General features: G+C 35.5%; 1 protein-coding gene across 2 annotated transcripts in view; it reads right to left on the bottom strand.

The window, feature by feature from the left end:
- The window catches only part of ARL6 (ARF like GTPase 6), a 40,954-nt gene extending 23,553 nt beyond the window's left edge, over positions 1-17,401 (bottom strand). For both annotated transcript variants that reach the window (XM_080810192.1, XM_080810191.1), the window contains exons 1-5: positions 16,984-17,401; positions 14,184-14,333; positions 7,899-7,960; positions 7,387-7,455; positions 3,600-3,694 (exon numbers count right to left, since the gene is read on the bottom strand). In XM_080810192.1, coding sequence (XP_080666318.1) covers positions 3,600-3,694; positions 7,387-7,455; positions 7,899-7,960; positions 14,184-14,306 — 349 coding nt within the window. In that variant the 5' untranslated portion in view covers positions 14,307-14,333; positions 16,984-17,401. The remainder of the gene's footprint in view (positions 1-3,599; positions 3,695-7,386; positions 7,456-7,898; positions 7,961-14,183; positions 14,334-16,983) is intronic.
- Positions 17,402-18,692: the final 1,291 nt, after the last annotated feature.

Raw genomic sequence — 18,692 nt, 5'->3', positions numbered from 1 at the left:
GGTACTCTGAAAACTATAAGGCACTGATGAAAGAAACTGAAGACAACACAAACAAATGGAAGGATACACTATGATCATGGATTAGAAGAATACTGTTAAAATGTCCGTACTACCCAAAGGGACCTACAGATTTAATGTAATTCCCATCAAAATACCAGTAATATTTTCCACTGAAATAGAACAAATAATCCTAAAATTTGTATGGAACCACAAAAGACTCCAAATAGCTAAAGCAATCTTGAGAAGAACAAAGCTGAAGGTATCACAATCCCAGATATGAACCTATAGTACAAAGCTATAATAATCAAAATAGTATTGCACTGGTACAAAAATGGACCCACAGATCAATGAAACAGAATAGAGAACCCAGAAATAAACCCATGCTCATATGTTCACCTCATCTACGACAAAGGAGGCAAGAAAATACAATGGGAAAAGACAGTCTTTTCAATACATGCTGTTGGGATAACTGGACAGCTACACACAGAAGAATTAAACTGAACCACTTTCTTATACCATATATAAAAATAAACTCAAAATGGATTAAAGATATAAATGTAAGACCCAAATCCATAAAACTCCAATAAAAAGACATAGTAATCTCTTGGATATCAGCTGTAGCAACATTTTTCCCTCAGGCAAGGGAAATAAGAGAAAAATAAACTACTGGTACTACATTAACCTAAAAAGCTTTTACACAGTGAAGGAAACTATCAACAAAATGAAAAGGCAACCTAATGAATGGGAGGAAATATTTCCAAATTATATATCTGATAGGAGATTAATTTCCAAAATATATAAAGATCTCATACAACTAAATACCAAAAACCAATAATAATACAATTTGAAAATGGCAGAGGACCTGAAAAGATATTTCTCTGAAGAAGACATACTGATGGCAAATAGAAAAGATGTTCAGTATCACTAATCATCAGGAAAATACAAACAAAAACTACAGTGAGATATCACCTCATACCAGTCAGAATGGCTAGTATCAAAAAAACAAGAAAATCAAGTGTTGGTGAGAATGTAAAGAAAAGGGAACCCTAACGCACTATTGGTGGGAATGTAAATTGGTTCAGCCACTATGGAAAACAGTATGGAGGTTCCTCAAAAAATTAAAATTCTTAGAAATACCATACAAGCCAATAATTCCAGTACTGGGTATTTATTCCAAGAAAACAAAAACGATTTTGAAAAGAAATATGCACCCCTATGTGTACTGCAGCATTATTTAGAGTAACAAGATACAGAAGCAACCTAAATGTCCATCTTTAGATAAGAAGATGTGGTAAACAATTAATAGAATATTACTCAGCCAAAGGGGACAAGATCTTGCCATTTGTGACAAGGTAGATAGACCTAGAGAGTGTTATGCTGAGTGAAATAAGTCACAGAAAGACAAATACCATGATTTCACTTATATCCAGAATCTAAAAACCAAAACAAATGAATAAAAACACAACAAAACAAAGACTCATAAATATAGAGAACAAACTGGGGGTTGCCAGAGGAGATAGGGTGGGAGGGATGGGTGAAATAGGTGAAGGGATTAAGAGGTACAGACTTCCAATTTTGAAATGAGTAAGTCACTGAGATAAAAAGTACAGCATAAGGAATATAGTCAATAATATTGTAATAACTTTGTATGGTGACAGATAGTAACTACACTAATCGTGGTAAGCACCACATGATATATACAACTGTTAAATCACTATATTATATACCTGAAACTAATGTAACATTGTATGTCAACTATATTTCAGTAAGAAAGTAAAATTAAATTAAAAAATTTTTAAATTTCACGTATACCTCAGCTGAGAAATCCTTCCTTGGGAATCTATCCCCCAAAATAAATTCATCAATACATAAAGATAATTTACTTGGACAAGGCTTCAGCTAAGGAAACCAAGGTTTCCATTGTATTTGAAGCTGATTTTGTAGGAATCATTTCATCTTTTTGGTCAACATTATAAGTTTTTGAGGAGAAAGTGGAAAGATTAACACAAAGGGAATGCATGATCAAAAATGCTTCTCAATCCAGATAACCCAGTTAAAGACTTAAGTTTTTAGAAGTGAAAGGGTCACATAAAATGTACAGGCTAGATAATTATTACCCCAAATATATGAATATGCTTAAGGTTGTTCAATAAAAATAACAGTTATTGTGGTTAAACAGGAAGAACTGTTAGAAAGCCTCACACTATTTCCATTCTATTCCTAACAAATACACACTTCTTTTAAACCATCACCTCTTCCTAAAAGTCATAGCACAAAGACCACTTAAATCTTTTCCCATGAATAAAGCTAGAAATGCAGAGTTCCACAATACTTACTGGAGAAATGTATTGTGGAGAAAAAAAAGAATATCCAATAATAGGTAAAATAGAATAAATGGTCGGTATACTCATAGTACAGCATTATTAGGCACTATTAAAAAGAATAATTACATATATACATTGACTTAAAAGGATTCCCAGGGGCGCCTGGGTGGCTCAGTGAGTTAAAACCTCCACCTTCGGCTCAGGTCATGATCCCAGGGTCCTGGGATCGAGCCCTGCATCGGGCTCTCTGCTCAGCAGGGAGCCTGCTTCCTCCTCTCTCTTTCTGCCTGCCTTTCTGCCTACTTGTGAGCTCTGTCTGTCAAACAAATAATAAATAAAATCTGGAAAAAAAAAAAAGCATTTCTGGCATTTAATGTTCTCCAAGAATAGGTAGATGCAGAAGAGTATAGAGAATATGACCCCAATTAGTAAGTAATAACAAGAAAAAATACCAAATTGTTAATACTGGTATTTTGAAAAGAGGGTAGGGCTGGCAGTTAGAATTTAAAAACAGAAAAGAGGGGGCCTGGGTGGCTCAGTTGGTTAAGCATCTGCCTTCAGCTCAGATCATGATCCCAGAGTCCTGGGATCGAGTCCAGCATCAGGCTTCTTGCTCAGCCAGGAGCCTGCTTCTCTCTCTGCCTCTGCCTGCCACTCTGCCTGCTTGTGCTCTCTCTCTCTCTCTGACAAATAAATAAAATCTTTAATAAATAAATAAATAAATACAGATAATATCTGTTTTAGAAGAGTTCTCAAATAAATATGTAAGAAATGCTGCATATATATACATGTCTGCAAAGATAGTAACCAAAATAATTCTAATGACAGTTGAAATACATGGATTTTTACTTCTTTCTTTTTTTTCCTGTCTCCATTTTTTGCTATTGACACATATTATTTATGCAATCAGAAGAACATTTTAATTTTGGGAAAAATAAAGGTTGGAGGCCTGGAAAACACTGCTTTGAAATTTAAAAAATACAAGATGCTATCGGTAGATATGAATTCTGAATAATTACTGTATTTTAAAATTAAAAAACAAAGGGGAGTAATATACTCATTAATGTAGAGAGCTGTTGAATCATTATTTTGTATACCTGAAACTAACAGAACACTGTATGTTAATTACGTTTCAATAAGAAAAATTTAAAAATTTTAAATAAGAGATAACTACATAGAATAAGCAACACTTCTGCCAATACCAAAGAGCAAAAAAAAAAAAAAAAAATCTTATGTAAACACACCCTAAAGCACAGATATGACAGACACACATACCTGGATGATTTAGCAGAGTATCAAGTTCTTCTTTGGCCACAACCATTCTTAATCTATCACTACTATCAATGACAAAAATAATGGCTTGTCCTTCTCTGTATAAAGAATGAGAAAAATTAAAGATAAACTTATACATTTTTCCACGTTTAGCATTCATTTGCATTTCCTACCCTCTGTATTATCTTTTCATTATGTATTAGTTTATATGAGTGACTAATACGTTACCATTAGTCTCATTTCATTGAAAATAATTTTTTTTAGGTTGGTTAATAATATGGTACATTTAATGCTTGTTTCATAATTTTTAAAAATTATAAGTAAAACTATAATCCTATTACACAGATGCAATCATTATTAATATTCTCGGGTAAATCAATTTTGTCATTTTTTTCTGTATATTCACATAGGAGTACCTACATTTGTACTTAAATGGAATCTTGCTGTTTTATACCCTGCCCTTCTCACATACATTTCCTTGATCTTTTTTTGCAGTATATTTTGAACTACTTTTTAATGAAACATTAAAGCTCTACACCAGTGTTTCTCAAATATTTCTTACCATAACCATAGTGAAAAATACATTTTATATTAAGATGCAGTAGACACATAAGTGTATGTAACTACATTTGAAATAAGTTTCCAGAAATAATACTTACAAATAGCTTTTATTTTATTCTATTTCATTTTTTTTAAGCTGATAACCAGTCACTGAAATGGCTTAAGGATTCATTTACAGATCACTGTGGCACTTAAAAAAATCACTGATTCCCTCTGCACTTTTCTTTTAATGATTATAAAATATCCCATTGCACAGATATGCCATCAAATACTGTGAACTTAAGAGATTATTTTTAATTTTTATTACTGTGAAAAACTTTGGAATAAAAATCCTCCTAAATACATTTTTAAAATTTTTAGGTATCTTAAGACTTGTAATTAGGAATTTCTAGGAATACATACAAAATTTAAAGTTTTAGGTAAACATTGACAAACTGTATTCCAGAAATACTTTAACAATTTATACTACCAGTACTTCTCTCACCCCCTTTCCAGCATGGCTCTTAACATCCTTTTCCATTTTTGTCATTCTAACAACATAATATTTTATACTGTATTTCATTAAATGCTAGTAAAGTTCACTATCTTTGCATATATTTATTGGACCTTTTACCTATTTCTGTGAGTCACTTATTCCAGTCACAAACTAAGAATTTAAAAGTTCAATATCATTAGCAATTACATGAATATAAAAATAAAACACTTTTGAGTACCATTTTCTCCTATCATTTAAAAAAAATGAACATAGGTTATCACCAGTCATACATTATCAGTAGCCACAGAAACAGATATGACTGGAAATATCTGCCAACAGTTTTAAAAATGTCCAATCTCTTTGAGCCAGTAATTACATTTCTGGAATTTATGCTAAGAAAAAATCAACTATGACAAAGATTTATGCAGCAAGGTGTGTTTACTGGAGGATTATTTATAATCTTCAACAACTGAGAATAGCTTTTATGTCCAAAAACAGAATGATTAAAAAATCGGCATAGGCATATGAAAAAATAATAAGCAGCCAGTCATTAGTTATATTCTTTGTATGTTTTTCCTGATTTATTCTGATCATTGAATGTTATCTAAAAAAGCAGGGTAAAAAACTGTATGTGGTACATAATTTAGAAGATTCCTTTCTCAATTATGTAAAGTATATATTTTATATTTCAAAAGGAAAAACACAAAAAGATCAACAATGGTAAATTTATTAGTAGTGAGATTTATAAAAAAAATTTTATACTCTTTTCTATATTTTCTAAATATTAAAAATATGTACTCCTTATATTTTATACTTTATTTTTCATATTATAAAGATAATAGCAATAATTATATAATAATCAATGTTACAGTATCAAATAAATAACAAAGTAAACTTCCCTTATAATCTTAATGTTCCAAAAACAAATGTTATTAATGGTTTGGTGCACATGCCACTAAATTATTTTTCTTCTCTATATATACTAAGCACATATTTTTGTTAAGAGTAGTAGTATTCTTTTTATAATTGAGATATGTCACAAAAACAGTGTTCAAAACATTTTCTTCTATCTATATCTTTGTCCACAAGTGCTAGTCATAGGATACTTCTTGAAGAAAAAACAAATATGGCTAGAGAGCAAGAACATTTTTCATTTTAAAAGATACTGATAAATTTCTCTGAAAAAGATGTTACATTCCCACCATAAAAGTGACTTATTTTGCCATAGTAGACTTAATCTTTTTAACCTCTTTCAGTCTAATAGATTAAAATGCACTTGTTCTTTCATAATTAGAAAAAGATAGATATAGTCTATTATTGTAGATGTCTCCATAGTAACCATATTCACTATTCAACCTAAAATTTAGCTACAGTGTTCCTAATTAACTTCTTCCAATAAGATTTTGAAGGAAAAGGAATTAAAATCTGAAACGTTTCCTTCTCTTGAAACTATTTTCTATGTATTTTTGTTATCTGTAATTAAAATAAATGTTATTTTTAAAATAGTAGCTAAAATAAATACATTTAAATAAAAAAGAATTATCAACTAACTGGAGGAAGAATAAAAAAAATTCTAAACTGAAAACTCAGGTTTCCTTAAAAAAAAAAAAATCCAAAAAACCCCCCAAAACAATTCACATTTCCCCAGAGAATTTAATGTAAGCTACCATAAACATGCCACTTTTCCTTTACCAAACTGACTCTCAAATCTGAAGAACTCTTTTCTCTGTATCTCAGAGGTCCTCTAGATCTATACAATTTAAACATGATTTCAATCTATTAAAGCACTCATTGAAAAGAATATCTGTAAAAAATCTCCTTTGGCTGAGGAAATACAATGTTTGTTCCCACATTAGCAGGAAAGAACTAATCAATAAAAATCAAAATCTGACCTGGCAGTCATCTCATAACCATTCCAAGGCAAGAATTCCTAATGACAGAAGGGCATTTAGTCAAGGGATGCTGGTTGTAAGTTTCAGACTCCAAAAGTAAGTTACATTGCTTTTACATGAAGAGTCCTTGCGATATGAACAGTTAATGAATTCGTTTTACTACCACACACAAATCTTGAGAGGGCAAAATAATCTGGGTACTAGGAACTTGACCATTCTTAATCTGAAGTAACTAGTGAGCACTTTATTAGCATATGCTGAAAAATATCTTGTTTAGAACTGTTTGTAGAACAAATGGATCAACTGTTAGTTACTACTGTTATTTTAACTAAATTAGTTTAATAAATATTTACTGATCTATATGTCTGGCATCATACTTGACCTTGAAGAAATAACCTGAATAAGAAATAATCCCTGCTCTTGAGCAGTTCACACCCTCGTTAGAGAGGCAGCTATGGTACACGACTTGAAGACATAAATAGTATGGTAAAATACTGTGTGGACACTGGGAACAGAGTAACTGGGCAAAATGGAATTTCACAGAGGAGGTGACTTCTGAGTTAACCTTAAAGCATGACTATATTAACTTTAAACTGCAACAAAATAGAACAGGGCATTAAAAACAGAAAAGTATATGCAAAGATGCAAGGTCATGAACGGCCTGAAGAATCTGAGAAACAATATGAACTATGATTATACTTTTTCATTAGAAAACATTTTCACTTTTTCATTAGAAAATGTGCTTAAATTATATGAAAAATAAATAGTGCAACCTAGCCCATGTAATCCTTTGAATTTATTTGTTAATCATTTTTATTAAAATGTATTCATCTAGTTAACCAACACTTATAAACATACTTACTTATAATAGTGTTCCCAGAGATTTCTGTATCTTCCTTGACCTGACATGTCAAACACTGTAAAAGACAAACTACAGAAAAAACAAAAAAACAAAAAAACAAAACCAAACACCGAAACAAAACAAACCATGACTACATTATAAATACTAAATTAAGGTATCACTTTTACTTAAAATTTTAAATTGTTTTCAAAGAAACCACCCTTGAATATACAATATTCAACTTGAGCCAATTTTCAAGTACGAGTCCCACAAAACTAATTTTATAATATAAATATGATTTTGTAATGAATAACACATAAAAAAAGATGCTTTCCTTGCTAGTGAGATTATCAGAGTTTGTCTAAAGTCTAAATTCTAAAAAATAATCCAGAGGTAGTGGTACAAATAGTTTACCATCTATGGACTTCCGAAACAACAAATTACTTTAAGAGTAGAAAGATTGACTAGGTAGATCTAATATTATCACTTTTCACCCACAACTTCTTAGTCACAAGTATAATAAAGTGAATTACCTGGATGATTTGAATTTCTCTATGCTGAATCCTATGGTTGGAACTATATCTTGTGATTGAGCCTTCAAGAGAAAAGATAAATTGAGAAATCTGCAACTACCAAAGATGAATTTTTCCTTGGGCTAAAAAAAGCATCCAGGTTTCCAACTCTAAAATTTGTCACTGAGGAGACGACAGAATTAAACAAAACTATAATTTTTGCAGTGGGATCACTGTGGGTGAATTCTTTACAGAAGCTTAAGGTTTACTAATTATGAAATGTTTATGTCTTAATTCACAGTTTGTGGCTTGCAAGTTACCATAGCTGTAATGTGGATCCATGAGTCATTCTGAGTTCACATACAGGACTTTATAATCTTTTACCACATACTTATTGAGTTTATATATGCTACCGCGGACTGTTCTCATGTCTAGATGGTGAATCTACATGGTCCCTGCTTTCATGGAGCTTATTATCTAGAGAAAGTAAACAACAGTAACCAAGTAAACTACAAGTGAACTTGACTTCAGACAGTGTTAGGTGCAGTGAAAGGTGATTTGGGGATGGGAGGCAGTGGGGGAGGAGGGCTGATATGGGGCATGGACAAAGGATGCTGAGAAAAAGTCTCTCTGAGGAGGTAATATCTGACCCAAGAGTGAACATGAAAAAGGAAAAAAGTTATGACAAGATCTTGGTAAAGAACATTCCAGTCAAAGGAATTAGCCAGTACAATGACCCTAATGCAAGCAGGAACTTGCCACTCAGGCAAAGTATAAGGCCCGTATGTCTAAAACGTACTGAGTAAGGCAGACAGCTATATGTAACAAAGAGCCGTAGAGCCTTGAAGGCCATGGTGGGGAATTCTGTATGGAGAAGAGATTACAAGGGGGCAAGAGTATACCAGGAGATCTGTTAGCAAGTCCCACAGGCAATTAAAACACCTTAAACTGACAAGACATCAAACGCCTCCTAACACTTCCACCATCAAAACTATTCCTCCTTTTGAATTAAAAATACCATCTACTTTCTGATAACCTATGAGTTATTCTTGACTCCTCCTTTTCTTACATTTTTTATATAAACGTTCTCAAGTTGGTCCTATCTCACTAACTCAGTTCAGGCCCTTATCATTTCTTGCTTTGATTTACTACAAAAACCTTCTAATTACTCCTAATCGTTAATGTGCCTCCTTAGACTAGCTACTCAACTTCTCCAAACCTTAGTTTTCTCAAATGTGAAATCTATTATTATCTTTAACTTGTAAAGTTATCATGATAATTAAATGAGTTACTGAATGCAATATACTCAACACAGTATCTGGTCCATTGGACATACTCAGCAAATACTAAACAAATACCATAAGTATACTGTCATTGACTTCAGTCTTTCCAATTTTCTCCATACAGCCACAGTACAACTTTAAAAGAAAAACAAAAAACAAAAAAACCTTTAGTTCATCATATTGCATTTGTGTGAAAACAGGAGTAGAAGGTAAATTGTTGCTCCAAACCATTATGCTCAATTTGGTAGTCCACTTCTGGAAATTTAAAATTCAAATGAAGAGACAGCAGCTGAAAAGTCACTGGAGCTTAATCGCCTTAGAAGTAATGTAGTAGTGAAAAAGCCTCCCTGGAGATGCCTGGTTTTGCCTTTCTAAAGCTTGTTGATTTAGCTTTTCTTTCCATCCTGTGAGCTGCCTTATTCTTCCAAAAATATCATTCTGTTTATGTTAGAATTTATTTCCTGCCATTCAGATTCCTGCCTCAGTCCTTACAGTTTTTTTGCTGCACAAAAAACTTTGGAATAGTTTCCTAACTTTTGTTGTCCCAAAATACTCCACTGTTTAGACTTTTGATTTTGATCACAATTGTGATAAAATCACCAGCTATTACTATTAGCAAAAAATACCAGTAAAAAAAAAGTGAGGAAATTAAATGTTTAAAGAAGTCTCAGAAAATGTACCTCAAAATAGTAGCCCTATCTTCACTGAACTGTAATTAGAACACTTGCCTAGCCTCTCCACAATCACCCAACTTCTTCACAGACTTTTTTTGTTTCCAGAGCTTGTCTTTTAACTTGCTGTTCTACTTAACAAGGATAAAATTAATCAACTTTCTTCCCATCACTTTTTTTTTCTTTTAAGGATAGAGAGAGAGAGAGTACACATCAGCAGGAGGATCCCTCAGAGGGAGAGGGAGAGAACATAAATCTGGATGATGTGGTAGTATGACAGGATTTATGCTGGCAAAGGGAGGTAATGCAAATTGGGGGAGAAAAGGTACTTACAGGGTACATTTCTAAGAAAATACACTTAAGACCAGATTTTTGAGTCATCAGGTTAAAATGCCTCCCCACCCTCATTCATCAGTTTAGAAAACACCAGCAACCTCAATACATTGACAATAAATAAGCATTAAGATAGCCTAAAGCCAGTTTGGGTCCAGAAGTATCTAGTTATCTAGAAACTGATTTTACCCACAAAAAATAAGAGACACAACTATAAAATGAGGTATGTGAATTTTTTTGCATTGTAGATTTCTGTAATTCACTTAATTCATTAAAACTTATGTTTCTAATAGTGGATGTAAGGTCACAAGAGACTTCTTCAGTTCAGATACATGGAGGAAACAAGTGTTTTATCTATACCTGTGTGATAGAAGTTTCGAGGTCTTTAAGAAGTTCTATTTCAAGTGGTCTTTTGGCTATCAGCACCAAATTAAAAACCAAAACAAAATAAAACAGAAAAAAAACGCAAAGCAACTTACTGTGCTCTCAGGATCTAGAGGTCAATTTTTCTGTGGAGACAGGATAATTGACTAAAGATTAAGTCTCAGGAAGTGGTATCAGAAAATAGGTGATCCCCTTAAAATAGCCCCATAGCAAGTCTAGGCTAGTTCCACAATTTACCAGAGATAACAGAGAAACAGGGATGTTGGAAAGCATTGGAAGATTAATTTAAAAGCCTTATTTATTGGCTGTGTACCCAAGTTTTCCTGCGGGCTCTCCCTAACTAACATGGTGCATTAGACAGGGTTAAGAGGTCACAAGGCCAGTTTGAAATGGGGGTATTAGAGTATTTTAAGATCACAGACAGAGTACATGGTATCTCCTCTTTCTGCCCCAAATCCCTAGAAATGACAAAAGAAATTATGAAAAAAAAAATCCCTAAGTAGGCTAAAAAATAAGAGCAAGTGTCTTTAAAAGTACATCCTTGTTCAGAGAAGAAAGGTATTCCCATTCGTATTCAAGATTATTCCTATGGTAATAACCATGTCTTGGAAAATCACTATACTGTTGGGGATGATGGGAAGAGACTGTAATTTCTATGTTGTTTCTTGAATGTTATTTCTGCCAATTTGAGTACAGCAGACATTGGGGAACTGGTCCATTTTGTGGCTATATATTATTTTTTAGAGAAGGAAAAGTGAGGGGGTGGGAGAGGGAGAGAGGAAATCCCAAGCAGGCTCCACGCTCAGCACAGAGCCCAATATGGAGCTCAATTCCACGACCCTGAGATCATGACCTGAGCCAAAAAAAGAGTCAGATGCTTAACTGACTGAGCCACCACGGCACCATTTTGTGGCTATTAATGGTGGCTCCGGTTTCAGTTATTTTCTACCTATTTGAGAGTAGTATTTTTTTAAAGATTTTATTTATTTATTTATTTGAGCGAGCGAGTGAAAGAAAGAGAAAGGAGGGGCAGAGGGAAAGGGAGAGAATCTGGAGCACACTCCGTGTTGAGCTCAGAGCCCGACAGAGGGCTCAATCCCAGGACCCTGAGATCATGACCTGAGCTGAAATCAAGCAATCAAGACACTTAACCCATAGCCACCCAAGACTAGTTTAAAAAAAAATTTTTTTTTTTTTACTTTTGAGGCAATTCCTTAATGTAGAGAAAAATGTAAACCCCTCTGATAGAATAGGCTCTTACTAAAAATACTTCCTTATACTCTTGCTTACTGCTGATAGGTTTACCTACAGAAGTTCAGGTCATCAGTCACTGGGATTCTTAAGCATTAACCCAGCCTGATCTGCTCATAGCTGATCTACAGTACTGATTATGGGCCAAAGCACAATTGGGTATGGTTCTACTTTTAACATATACTCACTGTTCCCTAAGTTCAATTCTGGACCCCATTCAACTGTGTAGGATGCTTTATCTCCCTCTTAAGAACTGATAAATTGGGGCGCCTGGGTGGCTCAGTGGGTTAAGGCCTCTGCCTTTGGCTCAGGTCATGATCTCAGGGTCCTGGGATCGAGCCCCACATCGGGCTCTCTGCTCAGCAGCAAGCCTGCTTCCCTTCCTCTCTCTCTCTCTGCCTGACTGTCTGCCTACTTGTGATCTCTATCTGATAAATAAAATCTTTAAAAAAAAAAAAAAGAACTGATAAATTTCTTGTAATCACCTAGATCAGGAGATAGATTTCTAATGTATGTGGGTTTTTTTTAACCTTTTTTCCCTATTTCACATATAGAAAAAACTTCATTAAATGATATTTCTCTAACTCACTTCCTTCAATTTATTCCTCTCCATGGGTAAAGAATTACTCCTTTGTTCAGTTTGTGGGACAGAACCGAGCATTCTTGGTTCTGCCTCTCTTTACTCTCTCATTTGAGTGCCATATGCCTATCACAAGCATGCACTCTCATCTGATCGTAGCGAAGAAATGACTCTAGAAGAGTAGGATCTTTCCTCAAGGAGGAAACCCCAACATTTTGGGAGGCCAATCTCAATCCAATAGAGTGTTAGCAAGTCCTCTAAACAGACCTAACCCTTGCCCTCCAAAATTAAATAAAGCTATATTTTTTACCTTTGCCTGACTTCAGCATGTATACCTCAGCTGACTCCCAACTCAGCTGAGGAACTCCTTAAAACACCTAAATTGCCTTCCAAATCCATTTTTGGTTACTTATCCTGACCACCTCACACTAACTCCCACCTGAAAATACACCAGCAATTAGCTGTTCTTATGTGGTAAACTCCTCTATGTAGAAGGGAATAATGACCAGGGAAAAAAAAAGGAAATAATGGTGTTTTTGTATTTCAGAGCAATCTCCAAAGGTAAAACTGAAGCTACTGCAAAAGAAAATGGAGTAGTAAGGCTGCTTATTCTGCCCAACCCGAAACACTGTTTGGAGGCAACTACCATATTTAAGAGCAATTATTTCCCATTCTCTAGCCATTCAGTTATTAACAGTATCAGCTTCTTAGTTTCTGCCCTATCTGTATGCAGTTTATATTATTTTTTCACTCTACATTTTTAATTAATTCACTAATGGTTTTTGCATAAATAAGTGGATTTACAACTGTAAATGTTAGTTGTCTATCCAATATCCATCCTCCTCTTCTTCCATACTTATAAGACCCCTATTATTTTTGGAAGCAGCAGTATGACTTGCTTTTTTTTTTTTTTTTTTTTTTTTAAATCCAGCTTCATTTACAGATAGGGGTAGCCAATGAGATAGAAGTTAGGAATCATTACTTGGTGCTTCTGGGTAAGTTCTTTAAAGAAGGCTTATTTAGCAAGTGGGCCTCTTCTTTTGCCTTGTTCTTTTCTCCTCCCTGTGACTTAGAATACAGTTAACCAAGGTGACCATGTGGAGATCTTGAAGATGAAAACCAGGCACTTAGAACAGCAGGAAAGGAAGATAGAAGATGCCTAGATGTCTCATGACTGACTACATAGCTGCACTACCAGCCCTGGAAGACCTCCTCTGGACTTATTTAGATTAGAAAAAGAAGGTTCTATCTTATTCAGTCTACTGTTATAAGGGTTTTCTTTTTATGTAGCAAAAACCTAACTTCTATGTACCATGTGTTGAATGTGCTAGTTTTATTTATTTTTCAATTATTAAAATTACATGTTCATATACTTATTACTTAAATGACTTAAATTCATTCTGCTTACTATCACTGATATGCATACCACACTCCTGGGAAGCTGCTAATTATCCACTGAACCCATAAAAATGATTCACCATTCCCTCTGTTTTGTTTCTCTTATAAAGAGGGAGCCAAAAAGAAAGCAATGCTACCTAAAAGTGAATTTCACAAATTTGTTAGGATTTTTTAAGAAAAAAAGACATTTGGAAAATATTCCAGCTTAAATAATCAAGACTCACCTATATATCTGCATAAAATACACTGTAAATTATGTCTGATTGACATTTATTACTTTAAGGTACTACAAGGTTAATAGGATTTCAAAATATGACTATATGAAGTAATGATGGCAAACAAAATAATTCTGCATGTTAACTTTCTCTAACAGAAAATACATAAAGCATCTAACAAAGATACTTACATTTGAAGGTTTAAGTTTGTTAATGATTGTTGTTTTGCCACTATTATCCAGCCCAAGGCACAAAACATGAACCTCTTTCTTCTTTAGGCCAAGCAAGCCTGAAAGTCTGTCTAGCAATCCCATAATGTGATTCAAATATTTACAAACCAGCTACAAATTAGAAAGTAAAAAAGATACATCAATCACAGGCAACTTAGGTCTGGAAAATATAAGCATGAGCATAAAAAAAATTTAATAATTTAAAGACACAATCAGAAAAGCCATGTCAATGTAGCATTGTATTTACTAAACAAAGTTTAAGCTGATTAGCACAAAGGAGCCTTATCTGAAATGCAGATTGGCAGCTTATAACCCTAGGCAACACAAAGAACAATGCCCTTGAAATAGCTGTATATGTCTTCTGGTAAATTATAATATTTAAGATGAAAATATTGTTAAACTCAGTATCATATGGAGTCTGCCACTTGTGATCTTGAAAGTATCTGCAGTCTTTCTAGAAATCCGGAACAATGTATGGGCAAAGGAGTCTATGTAGAGCCTAATGCTAAAGTTCAGAAAATAGAAGGCAGATCAGAAATGAGAAAAACTAAGATTTTGGCTACACTATTTGAGCTAAATAAATCTTTTTCTGAAGCCAGCCCCATTGTTGTACTATGCAATAATCTGAAGCGATAGCTATTAAATTCACTGTTTTTGTTTGTTTGCTTGATTGTATCTGGTTTAAGTTGCATTTTCTGTCAAGCAAAACAAATACTAACAGATATATTTACTTTAATATATACTATATTGCTACAGATATCACTTGCTCATAACCTGCTATGAACTTTCCAAATGAAACTTTCCAAAGGGGTTTCCCTTGGGTCCATCACTCCCCAAAACATTATCATGGGAGAAGAGAGAGATCCCTGTTGCCAGCCCTCAACTGGTGCAGGGACTGCTATACAATGACTACAATCTGCCTACGTCCCAAATATTTCCCATTACTCTCCTAACCACCATTTTCAAAGTTCTCTAAATATTCATCTAATTTGACTGATTTATTCTCCTCTCCATCTAAAGTTCTGGGAGACTGTCATCCCCCAACTCCTTCAGTATTTTTTACCTCACACTATCCTAAGCAAAGCCCATGCCTTGAAGGATGTGAAGCTGCAGCAACTTAAATGATGAGGTTTCCAAGACAACGCATCAAAAGGAAGCTGCATCATGGATTTTACTTAGCCCTTTGGGGGAGCATACTGATAGAAATTTCAAAACCAAATTTCAATGATGTGCAGAAAAGGGCAGGCACAGTGCCCCACCAGAGCATGGGGCCTATAAGAGATTCACAGTTGTCTCATCTAAGGGATGGGCTTGATTTCAGGTTCTCCATTTGTACCACTTTTCTCCTTGTGTTGGAGACCGAAATCTCACTCAATCCATTCCTTTAAATCTCAGCTTAGGGAACATTTGTAGAATCGACATTACGTTAGCCTTCTAAACCATGAAATAACTTACACAGACTACATTAATTCACAAGTAGATTTGCTATCCTCACTTTGTTATTGTACTGAACATATTGATAAAAAGATAGTATCTTACTCCTGAAGCAAATAATACATTATATTTTAACTTTTTAAAAAAATCTTGTTTTCCATTTTCCATACAATTTTGAACAAATTTTTTAAAAAAATGACCACTTCTCACATCATCATCCTCTGGGCATCCACTAGAAAGCACTGACTGTCAAAAACTTCATACTTGAATATTCACTTTCCAAAGAACACTGGATTGTGATTTTCCAGCCCCTTTTCATGGATTATTAAAACTAATGCTTGTTAATGAAATATTTTGGGACATACACTTTAGAAGTCAATTGTTCTAAAAGATGTTAATTATAGCTTTATACATATGTTTCTGTTTCTTAGTAATCATACATTTCTGTAACTTTTTACTTTTCCCATGTATGAAAGGAGGAAAGATAACAATTTAAGCCACTCAACATTTGTTCACCATGCCCTCTGCACACAATGGGAGATAAAGTTTTCTCCAGCTCCCTATGCCTAAAGCCATGATTCACAACTTTGGCTGCACACTGGAATCAACTACTGAATTAGTATTTCTGATGATGGGATTAGGGCATCAGTATTTTAAAAAAACTACACAGTATTTCTGATGTACAGTTACTACTGAGAACTGCTGGCTTTCAGAATGAAGTCCACGTGCAGCTTTTAGGGTTCAATCTGGCTCTGATCTATCCTTAATTTTTTCTTATCTTACTGTTTTACTGCGCACCAGCCAATCAAATTCTCCTGGTTGTTATCTGAGAAACTGCTTTCTAAAGGATTACTTGTTGCCAGAAAAGTCTTGAAGAATTAGGATGTTATCCACAGTAAAGAGCTTGAAAGGTAGTAAGCCGCAGACAGTGGTAGGGCAAAGAAACACACCATGAATGGTACTGCGTAAACTTAAAAAAAAATGTTCCTAGAGTGAATTATAGCACATTTTTAGTACTTCAAACATTTTTATTCGTGTTTGTTCTTGAGGATGAAATTTCAAACATTTCCCACACACCAAATAAAAAACACGAATCTGGGCGGTGATAAAACCGAACAAATTCGCCCAAACCATGAGCCTTCTGAGATCCCTAGTACTAACCGCATAAATCCTCTGTCCTTTTCCACCTCTTACACTTTAGAAACAACGGTACGGAGTGAAAAACAGGAAAGAGTAAAGTGCAATTCCAAAACGCGACAGGAGCGGTGGTGGCGGCGGCGGCGGCGGCGCTGGCGACAAAACAAGGGCGGAGGGGGCGGGAAGATACCTGGTTTTTGAAGTTAATCCTGCGGGCCCCGGGGCTGAAGAAAACAGGAACGGACAACTCGCTCGTATCCGTCTGTGGGATAAATATCGGGCGTCTCTCAGCCTTCGTCTCTATGCCGCCTCTGTAAGAATCCCTGCTCCTGAGCAATGCCGCTTCTACAAGTTGGGTGAATCGGCTGCCAGTGCCTCAGCCGGAGCATCAGTGGTTGGGCAGGCGCCTAGGCGCGTGGGGTTCCCTTGGCAACCGGATGTTCTTCCGGTCCCTAAGCCACGCCTTCTTGAACTTCTGAGTGTAGCCTTGGTGCTCTTGTTTACGGGATTGAAGAGCTCCGGAGAACGTCAGAGGCACACCGAAGATTATTAAAGGTGTGAAGACAGGTGGCGGGGTGAACGGCCGCCTTCTTGCGAAGAGGAGCGGTGTCCCGAATGGAGCATGATGGGAGTTGTAGGCGTGCGCACAGCCTGCTGGGAAATGCTTGGCGTCGCGTTTGCTGCGTGGGCTTCTTTCCGCCCACGTCTTTCTCAGACTTGAGAGAAAACATCTGCAATTCCAGCACGCTGGGGTGGGCGAGGAGGAACCTATGCGTTTTTACCGGGCACGCGCAGAGCGTGGTGGCAACGGCCGAAGAACACAGCTGGCCACGCGTGCGCCAGTTTCCCCGCTGCCTCTCCCACGGAGGCTTTCCGGGCTGTTACAGGCCACAGACCCTGGAGTCCTGAAAACTGTTACTGTGGGTAGGGAGTGGAGATAAAACTGGTGTGAAAAGTCGGAAGCGTGACTTGGCAGAGGAAGTATGCCTGTACCCTGGCTTCTTAGCTGTGTGATCGCCTAAAGAGATTTACACTAGCCTTAATCGGTGATGAGATTACTGTCCCCAGAATCAAATCCGTAGGTGATCAGGAAGAGAATAGTCTGAATGCTCAACGTTAACCACCTTTTAAAATTGCACTGAGATTTTATAGTAGCAGTGATACTCCGGTTGAAAATATTTAGATTTACTTGTTTTTCCACATTTTTATAACCACGCTTTCCAAGGGACAGACTACATTTGGAATAATCTTTCAACCTACCTAGCCTCCCCCTTCCCACCACCCACACCAATGAGTGGTTTTCATGGATGAAACCCTTCCTCTTAAATTTTCATCTACAGTTTCCTTTTTGGCCAAGAGTATGGGACCCCCCCCACCCCCCAACGACCACCTCCACCAAACAGACACACACTAGCTAGGGTTATGTTTTTACCACCCTGCCTGATCTTTGGCCTATTAATTAATTTTACCTATTAAGCGGACTAGGACGGTGAAAAAAGGCTACAAGAATTATATAAAATAAATGAGGGGAGTGTTTATGTGGATGATTATAGGGGGATATTTTTGTTGTTATGTTTCCAAATTTGTAACAGTGGTTGTTTTACAATGAAAAAGAGTATGGTTCTGGGTAAGTGACTCTTGAAAGGCTAAAACTAACAAAAACCCAATAGTTCTATATTCCAAAATGTTTACAATGTCTTTGAAAAAAAATTGGGAGTATGGATATATTCTTCCTGTGTGGCCTTAGGCCGTTTAACCCTTCTCCATGCTTTAGCTTCCTCACTTTCAAAAATAAACTATCTCATTTGGTAGTTTTACACTTTATCTTAGCCAAAAGGCCGAGAAGCGATCTCATTTGGTAGTTTTGAGGATTGAATAGATTTTAAAAGTATATTGTTT

Source organism: Martes martes (genome assembly GCF_963455335.1).
Source record: "Martes martes genome assembly, chromosome: 1".
NCBI classification, from domain to species: Eukaryota; Metazoa; Chordata; class Mammalia; order Carnivora; family Mustelidae; genus Martes; species Martes martes.
The sequence above is the reverse complement of the archived record's forward strand: the minus strand, read 5'-3'. Positions and strand labels throughout refer to the sequence as shown.